This window comes from Corylus avellana, chromosome ca5 (assembly GCF_901000735.1).
Source record: "Corylus avellana chromosome ca5, CavTom2PMs-1.0".
NCBI classification, from domain to species: Eukaryota; Viridiplantae; Streptophyta; class Magnoliopsida; order Fagales; family Betulaceae; genus Corylus; species Corylus avellana.
This window is the reverse complement of record NC_081545.1, coordinates 9,321,310-9,330,621: the sequence shown is the minus strand read 5'-3', so window position 1 is coordinate 9,330,621 and position 9,312 is coordinate 9,321,310. Positions and strand designations below refer to the sequence as shown.

Below are 9,312 nucleotides of genomic sequence, written 5' to 3'. Positions count from 1 at the left end.
TTCTCCTTCTCCTTCCATTATGGTAATCAGCATCTTTTTCTAGAACTGTTAGGCCTTAGGATCACTCATGATCACTCGCATACAAGATTAGGGAGCAAAGCAAACAAACAAACAAACCAAGGTGTGATTCTATTGGAAGGCGCTTTGTCTATTATCAGAAATGCTATTTAGGGCTTATTTGAGTGTGTGTTTAAAGAGCTTAAAAATGCATTTAACACTCAAAAAGTCCGTTTAAAGTATTCATTTGGTTAAAAAAATTGATAGTGCTTTAAAGAAAAAGCCTAAAAGTGGCCAAAACGCTTAAAAATAAAGCTTTTTCCAAAAAAAAGATTTTTGACTTAAAACATGTTTGGGATTGCGTTCGAAAAATAGAGTTTTTAAGTAATATATATATATATATTTGGCAAAAGCTTCATTTTAAAGTTTTTTCCAAAAATGCGTTCGCCGTTTTGGCTATTTTTAGACTTTTTTTACTCTTAAAAGCGCTTTCAATTTTTTTTTACCAAATTGGTATTTTTTTTTTTTCTTCAAATGGACTTTTTGAGAGTTAAACGCACTTTTAGGCCTTCAAACGCACACTCAAACAAGCCCTTAAAAACTTTATTTCTCAAATACAATCTCAAACACGCTCTTAATAGATTGATATATAATTGTAATATAATAACGTTACAGTGAAAATCTAACATTTTATTTTTATTTTTTAGTGCATAGATATGCATATAGTTGAAAATTGAGCGTGAGTCATGACGCACTCTTGAATAAATGAGGAAACTATAATTACAAAACCAATTAAACGTGAGTGACGGATGCACTCTTGAATAAATGAGGAAACTTCTTGAATAACAAAACCAATTAAACGCGAGTCAAGGATGCACTCTTGAATAAATGAGGAAACTATAATAACAAAACCAATTATGCTTCTTTGATTTGGTCTATCCAATGGGTGGTCCACTCATTGAACAGATAAGGTACCAACAGTCGACAAATTTTGCCTCATTGGGGCCACACAGAAACCAATAATTCATTACTTTACCCCCGCAATCTTCTCAAGCACATATTTTTGGCATTGCCCTATGCACAAGAGGGGAGAGGGGATTCGAACTAGTGACATTCACTTCATTAGGCGTGGTTCCAGCCGATTGAGCTACCTCTTGGGAGGACAAATAGAAGCTTTCTCCCTCAAAACTTGTTTTCACAAAGAATATTTAGCCAATTTTAGGATAATAAATGCAATAATAATTTTAAAAATCGCATCAATTTTAAGAGAATTAAAAGATAATCTCTAACATTACTCCATAATTTACTTGCCATCCTTGCAAACTACTCAAGATAATTAACTCTAGCATCAATGATTAGTCGACTTTATGCCATTTATTTTTAGTGATTTTTTAATTTGGAGAGCGTTACCTTTCAAAACAACCTTATGCAATCCCTATAGCTCAGCTAAAAATTGCAGCGGCCAATACTGCCACCACCTCAATAATTACTAGATAATTTTTATATAATATACGTGAGCATTGATTAATTGTTATTATGTTAATTTAAAAAAAAAAACACGTGAAAAATCACATATTCTAAAAATGTATTAACTGAAGATAATGCAATCCTACTCAGGAGTGTTATTATGCAATCCTACTCAGGTGGTGAAAAATCACCACCTCAACATTACTCCATAATATTGTCCTTAATATATATTAACTGAAAAAGTTACAGCCTACCAAGAAAACATTTTACCAGGTCGTTCTTCACCAAACAGTTTCACGAAACGCTGTCGTTTCTATCGACTTTATCACTGGAACTCACAACACATGGCCGTTTCCCTTCGCCCAATGAGAAAAGAAACAGTCCCAACGGTAAAAACATCCATATATATATTTATTTCTTTTCAAAATGGCGAAAACACCCCTAGCCTGAATACCTCGAACAAGCGCGTACGGTTGTGCGGGATTAACGCCTTAACGGCCAATGGGACCCCCCAAGCTGGCATTTCCCGTAAATAGAACGAAGACCAGTGGCTCCGCGCTGCCACAGATGACAGTACCAAACATATAGCCCCAACCCCTTGCCCTATTTATAAATAATGTTGTTTTCTGTTGCCTTCACAAAACCCCTACACAACAAAACTGTCGGCGACATCATTTCTCTCCTCCTTTCCGCGCAACTGTTTCTTCTTGGGCTTCGTGCTGAGGGTGTGGGGAGGTGAGAAGTGGCTCCGCCGACACAAACGCACACAATGCTGCTTTGTCGCCGCGATTCCGCTCGGTCTTTCTGCCTCTGGGCTTCCTTCGTGTTGCTCAACTCTCTGTTTGCCTCCGCCTTGGACATACATTGGTACCCCGCCACCGCCACCTGGTACGGCAGCCCCGATGGGGACGGTAGCGACGGTAAATGCTTTCGCTTTTTCCCACTTCCCTATGTTTTTTTTGTTTTTTTTTTTTTTGCTTTTCAACTCGGTGAGTTGACTCGGCCTGTCAAGGTTTTCTGGCCCAACGAGTCAGCTCGGTCAATATGCCTTTTTGAACATATTTATGGAAAATAATCTCGAATTCTTCTTCTGGGATTTTTTTTTTTTTTTTTTTGGGGGTTTATTTGCTTTAAGAACACAAAACAACAAAATTGAGAAAAATAAAAATTTAAACAAATAATAGCGCATATGAAGGATTTGATGAATTTAAGGTGTTTTGTTTTTTCTTTGGGGTATAATTAGGCAGTTAAATGGAAACAAAAATTCACATGATGTGTAATGATGAAGTGGGGGGCCCGGGGTTTTTGCAGGTGGGGCATGTGGGTACGGAACCTTAGTGGACGTGAAGCCTCTGAAGGCGAGGGTGAGTGCAGTGAGCCCAGTGCTGTTCAAGAAGGGGCAAGGGTGTGGGGAATGCTTCAAGGTGAAGTGCGTGGACAAGAGCATTTGCTCGCGACGCGCCGTCACCGTAATTGTGACGGACGAGTGCCCCGGCGGCCCCTGCGGGAATGGGAACACCCACTTCGACCTCAGTGGCGCCGCGTTTGGGCGCATGGCTATAGCCGGTGAGGGTGGCCCGCTCAGGAACCGAGGCCAACTCCAAGTCGTTTACCGGCGGTACGTATGTCGTTTTTTGCTACTTTTTCGTGTGTACGCTGTAGCTGTACTATGTCGTCGTCTTCTTCCTCTTCTTCTTGCTTTAACGTCTCGTTTTGGCGCTTGCTTTTTGTCACTTTTTACTCATCTCTTTGTAAATTAATAATCAAAATTACCCATGTCTTGTTTTCTTTCTCTTTTACCAACATTCTACGGCTCTACTCGTTTTCATACTTGGCTGCATTGATTATTATCTTCTGGCCTAAAAATATTAATAATAAATAAATAAATTACCCGCAATGGGTCAACTTTTATAGTCTTCATTCTGGTGTCTTTATATGACTTTAGAGTTTTAAGAAGTACAAACGTTTAATTACTTTAAATTTTTTTTAAAAAAAGAGGCTCTTCGAAGCTTTTTCTATAAATGCGCAATAAAGGGGTTTTGATTTTTATATTTATTGTTCTTTTTTAAAAATAAAAAAAATAGAAAAAGGAATATATAATGGAATATGTTTCTATACATATATACAGGACAGCATGCAAGTACCGTGGGAAAAGCATCGGCTTCTATATCAATGAGGGTTCAACAAATTATTGGCTTTCAATCCAAGCACAGTTTATGGATGGAGATGGAGACGTTGGATCAATGCACATTAAACAAGTACGATGCTTTCTCATTTTTTTTAATTAAAATATTAATTAAATAATTAAATTTACTTATTTTTATAACTTTATCAATTAAATATTTCACATGTTCTTATTATGGTTGAAATAGGAAGCGTTTATTAACTGCCCTTACCACTTTTGAAGACAATGTGAAACGACGTTGCTTTTATGTTTAAATATATAAAAAACATATAAAAAAATGTATAAAATTCTAGAAACGACATCGTATGTAGTAGGGTATTACCGTAGAAGCAGGAGCGGAACTAAAATGTTTAGTTTGGGGGGCAAAATTAAAAAATAAAAAATAAAATATCTTGAGGGACAAAAGTTAATATATATATATATATAATTTTTTATTTTAGGGACCACCCTATGGCTTAGGGGGCGCTGGCCATGGGTGGTTCCGCCCCTTCTAGTTAGAAGCGACATATATAGTTTTGGTATTTTCTAATTTTTCTTTTCTCTCATTTTTTACTTTTAAAAAGTGGTTAGCGGTTAACATTAAATAATTATCGCCTAGGTGGTTATCCATGCTGTGGTCAATAGTTTTAACTAATAACTGTTAATCGTAATTGTCCTTTTCGCTTCTAGCTAATTCTCGTTGATAAAAAATAGTTTAAACTCACAAGTTAAAAAAGGATGATCCAATGAGAAAAAAAGAAAGAAAAGGACCGTGCGAGTATGCCTGTTCATGCCCCCACAAGAGCGCATGCATGTGAGTAATCTTATCAAATCAATGAAGTGGATCAATAAAGCATATTTAATCTTGAAAAGTGAGGCATCTCTGGTTTACCCGAAAAGGACTGCAGATTAAACGTGGTTTAGAAAGATTATCATTCTCTGAAATCATTGGTAGTTTGCTGTTTCCACAACATTAATCATTTGTTTACTGTTTCCGATTCCTAATATCGCGGGGACGTCTCTTCCTCTTCCGTATCATGTGCCACCATTTCTTCACATTTTTAACTTTTTCTTGTGCTTCTGCAGTTTTTTTTTTTTCTTGCTAATGGGGCCAATGTGAACTCTGCTCAAAAGCACTTTCTTTTTTCTTCATTCTACTGTTGAAATATTCTCTTGAATCAAAAAGCATGTGAGAAAAAGATATCTTAAAAGCCACATTCTAAGCATGTTCATAATCATATATTTCTCTGCCATGGCTGCAATGTTTGACCGACCTGGATCCAATAATGTTGATGATATATTGGCAGGAAAATTCGGAGGATTGGCTAGAGATGACGCATGTGTGGGGTGCAAACTGGTGCTTCAATGGCGGACCTTTACAGGGACCATTTTCTGTGAAGATAACAACACTAACAACGGGAAGAAGTCTGTCTGCAAGAGATGTAATCCCCGGAAATTGGTCACCAAAATCCACGTACTTCTCCCGCCTCAAGTTCATGTCCTGAATGGTCAAAAGTCAACACACTTTAACGCCAACAAGGCAAGCTAGTTCCAATGACAGAAAGTAAAGTAGAAACAGTTGTCGGTTTGGTGCTCTGGTTTTTTTTTTTTAAGGAGAAAAAACGTAGCCGTTTTAGTGCATGTATTATTAAGGCATCCGATGCGCTTCTTTCTTCTAACTGTTGTGTATGTGAAAGCCCCTCTCTCCAAAGGGAGAGAGAGAGCGTATTCCGTATTATATATGTTGCAGTGTAATTGTGGGGTCGCGTTGTTTTTAATGAATTTGGACCGTTGAATGCATTGATTTGTGTTGTCTATTTATTTAGCGAGACAAACGTACGGTGAGATTGGTGGACCGTGGACCTTACCACTATTTATTGCTGTAACTGTCTAGACCAAAATTAAACAACTCTAAATCATATGTGAAAAAGCGCCGTCTGTGGGATTCGAACCCACGACCACACGGTTAAAAGCCGTGCGCTCTACCGGCTGAGCTAAGACGGCATGATGATAAACGATAGTATAAAATGATAAAAAAGTAAACGTCTTATAAATCATACGCACCTCTACCTGGATAATTACATGCACCATACAAAATAAATAAAGAGTAATGTATATTACATTTTTATTCTAAAATGTTGTGATAATCTTAATCAGCCATTTTTTTTTAAACAAGAATTAATTCAATAGTTGGTTAAAACTGATACATTAGCCCTTATATGTTAAAAATGTATTTATACCATAACACCTATATTTGTTGGTTTGACCAAAAAAACTTCTTTAGTTTTGGGAAATAGTTTTCGCTTCTAAATTTCATAACCATTGTTCGAGTTTGAGTTTATCCTCCTCAAACTGCCCCACCGCTAGATCACTGCCGGAATTTGCCAAAAGTCGTTGGTTGTTTTGGGCCATCACTCATTTTTTGTACAAGTCAAATGTCGGAAAATATTTGCTGAAAAAAATAATTTTGTTGAAAATATTTTATATCGAAACAAACGAAGCGTAAATGGAGTCAACAATCATGAAGAAATATGAATGCTTCCACTTCGATTAGAAATAGCACATCTAGTTCTATTATGTGCAAATTAAATAGCACTCGATAAACTTTACAGAAAGACCAAACTGGAAAAAAGATTAAAAAGTAAGCGAGTTTCAGAAGTGAAATGTAGGAGTCGTAGGGGCAGACACAATCTGAAATATCCTATTGACTTTAATGTGACATGGAAATGATTTGAAGACACTAGACAATGTCACTAAGGAAAACAACAACAACTCAGGCTATGTGAAGGAAGATATGGTTGTGTGGTTGAAAGAATTTGTTAAGGAATCATTTTTTTTTAAGTTCGACTGGCCATAATCTGACTCAGTCATACTAAGACATCAATAAAAATTTAAGGCGATTAATACTAATTAAGCATGTATGAGAATTCTTTATTACATTAATTTCAACCCACAATCTAATATATGCTCTGACTAAAATTTTTTTTTGAGTTATTCAATCATCACCCTTGATTGTACCAAGTCGTATGGTTTGGATGCACAAAATTATTGAGCATAATTGTAAGTGTGGTGCTTGACTTGGGGGGGTGGGGTGAGATAGAGAGGGGGTTCACGAGCCAAAGATATGAGTGCTTCTTTGCATAAATAAAGCTGTGGCCTCACATGCCTTGGTGTTATGGTGGGGAGTGGCACTGACACATTATTATAAGGGGTGTGACCACGGCACGTGGGAGGGTGTCCCATTGAATCGTAGCTGATTGGCACATAGCGGTTCACATGGGAAATCAAATGAACTTTTTCTTTTGATTCCACAAGGATATCAAAATATCACCCAAATCTTGGATTCCACTCTGCCAATGTCGACCTGGCCAATAGAATGTCGCCAAATTTATGTGGATTCTTTTCCACATTTACGGATAAAAGATTCTGCCCAATATTCCTGCATTAATTGCTGTTTAACAGGTTAGGGGTATTGCAAATTTGAAAGGAGTAAGATTAAAGAAGAGTTTGAACAAAAATTAATTAAGGAGAGTCGTGATTCAGAGCACAGCACGCCGTGCAGGAAATTTTTTTAAAAATATTTTAATGCAAAAAAAAAAAAAAAAAAAAAATTTGCCTGCGTGCTGTTTTACTTCACCCAATTAAAGAATATAAATAAACAATTCAACAAACGTTGCATTGAATGGACAGAGTTTTTCTTTTTCTTTTTTTTTTTTTCTATTTTTTTTTTAAAACAAAAACATTAACAAACAATTAAAAACACAAAAAGATTTAAAATTCTTATTTTATATGAGAACATTTTTTTTAAAATAAAAAAAAAAAAAAAAGAACCAGCATCTAAAAAGCATTTTTTTTTCTTTAAGGATTTGCAGTTACAATCATTGGAACGTAATATAAAACTGAATGTAAGGAGGATTAAAGTGCTCACAAATGTGATATGACATTTAAAATTTTGCTAGTAAATCAAAATTCAATAATGATCATCTCAAATTTAATGATAATTTTAAAAGTCTTGTCATATTTGGGAGGATTCTAATTCTCTTTATATCATTACTAGAATGTTAATGGTCCATTGTTGCCTATATTGAGGAAGACACCTTTCATTGGAGATAGTAGCATAAATATTTTGTTATTGGAGGGCAAATAGGAAAATATTTTAAAAAGAAAAAAAAAAATGGACTAAGTAAGGGGGTGGGGTTTAAGCAAGCATTTTGAGGGGTGAAATTGAAAATTTTATTTTATGAATAGGTGTTCCTACTAGTGCTAGAAGAACCCTTCTCAACCAAGCACCAAGCAGTGTATGTTGGAAGGAGTTTTCAAGCAAGGGCATTTTTTTTGTCTGAGGGGTGACCAAGGCAATTTTGTTGTGATGATTTATAGGAGTTTGGGTGGGGGTATGGGAGCTCATTTGCTCACCCTCGAACCTCTTTCCTTCGCCCAAGATTGTACTCTACCTTAATCCTATATTTAGTATGGATTGAGAAAGGTTGTTCGAATTTCACAAAAATTTCGAACAGTTTAAAAGAAGAGATTGTAGGATCTACGTGCTCAAGATACGTGGGTTCGCATTTTAAGCTATCTAGGCAAGTGAGTTTGTACTAAAAACAAAAACAAGAACAAATTGGCAACCATAAATTTAGATTTCATGGTACCTGTTTGTAGTTTTATTTTTGTAATATTATGTTGTTATAAATCCCTCTTGTAATACTCAACAGAATATCAAGTTAATGACAAAGATGTAATCCCTTAAGTTTTGTGGGTCTTTGATATATGTCGCTAGTCCTAACCATCATCTTCTGTTGATTCAAATTTCACTCTTGCATGTAGTTGGCTATGATTCTGACAATCTCTTCGCCCAGACATTCAAGAATGCTTGTGGGTCTTTGGGTTTGCCCCTTTTGGGCCATTGGGTAATCGAAAACTGAATCAACTTTTAGCCCATTTGTTTCGGCACAAAATATTTTCGGTCAGAAAATGATTTTTAAAATAAGTGGCTATTTTCCGTTGTTTGTTTTTAAATTACATAAACCGAGGAGTTGCAAGAAAGAAAGAGAGACGACGATGAGAGCTGTAGTAAAAGAAAGTGTGTGAGATTGGGTATTCAAGAGTGAGATTAAGATCCAGTGCAATTGCTTGCAATTTGAGAAGACAATTGTAAAGCCCACATGTTTGAGCAGGTGTTTGGATAGCCCGAGATTTGCTCCGACAAGTAAACCGCACAAGAAATTTTTCACAGTTGCCTACCCGAATTGTTGGAGAGTGACATGAAATATTTTACACAACATAAAATATTTTATGCCTCATTAAAGTTATTTTATTTGGTTAATTGAAAACATTTTCTGAAATTTGGAGATGTTTTGGTCCATGGGTGTTTAGTACAGCTATCAGGATTTTCCAAGTATCATCTAAGACTCAGTAAATAAACTTTACAGTTTACCAGGTGATGATTAAAGTTAGGAAAGATCAGTTTCAAAGGGAATTTTTGAACCTCCAAAGTCTTTAAATGGTATGAAGTCGTGGAAAATCATTTAAAAAATAAAAAATCAAAAAAGGTTAAGAAGAAAACTCTCCATAGCCCATCCTGCATACTCTAAAGCATCTAGAGATGGTCGTGCTTATTTCTCCTTAAGGAATGGTGAGCTGAGGAATTAAATAGACGTTAGGCTAAAAACAGAAGAAATTAA

General features: G+C 35.9%; 1 protein-coding gene and 1 non-coding gene across 2 annotated transcripts; one reads left to right on the top strand and one right to left on the bottom strand.

The window, feature by feature from the left end:
- The first annotated feature begins 2,083 nt into the window (after positions 1-2,083).
- Positions 2,084-5,428, top strand: LOC132181531 (expansin-B3-like). Its single transcript, XM_059594788.1, has 4 exons — positions 2,084-2,384; positions 2,776-3,082; positions 3,593-3,722; positions 4,936-5,428. The coding sequence occupies exons 1-4, from the start codon at positions 2,234-2,236 to the stop codon at positions 5,131-5,133; spliced, it is 786 nt and encodes a 261-aa protein (XP_059450771.1). The 5' UTR covers positions 2,084-2,233; the 3' UTR covers positions 5,134-5,428.
- A 131-nt stretch (positions 5,429-5,559) lies between these two features.
- Positions 5,560-5,632, bottom strand: TRNAK-UUU (transfer RNA lysine (anticodon UUU)). Its single transcript has one exon. It is a non-coding gene; the product is annotated as a tRNA-Lys (tRNA).
- Between the last annotated feature and the right edge of the window lie 3,680 nt (positions 5,633-9,312).

Excerpts from the sequence above, each read along its gene's own strand:
- LOC132181531 (XM_059594788.1), top strand. The coding sequence starts at position 2,234 with ATGCTGCTTTGTCGCCGCGATTCCGCTCGGTCTTTCTGCCTCTGGGCT. Across the intron at positions 2,385-2,775 it reads CGATGGGGACGGTAGCGACG|GTGGGGCATGTGGGTACGGA; the intron begins GTAAATGCTTTC and ends GGGTTTTTGCAG. Across the intron at positions 3,723-4,935 it reads GATCAATGCACATTAAACAA|GAAAATTCGGAGGATTGGCT; the intron begins GTACGATGCTTT and ends ATATATTGGCAG.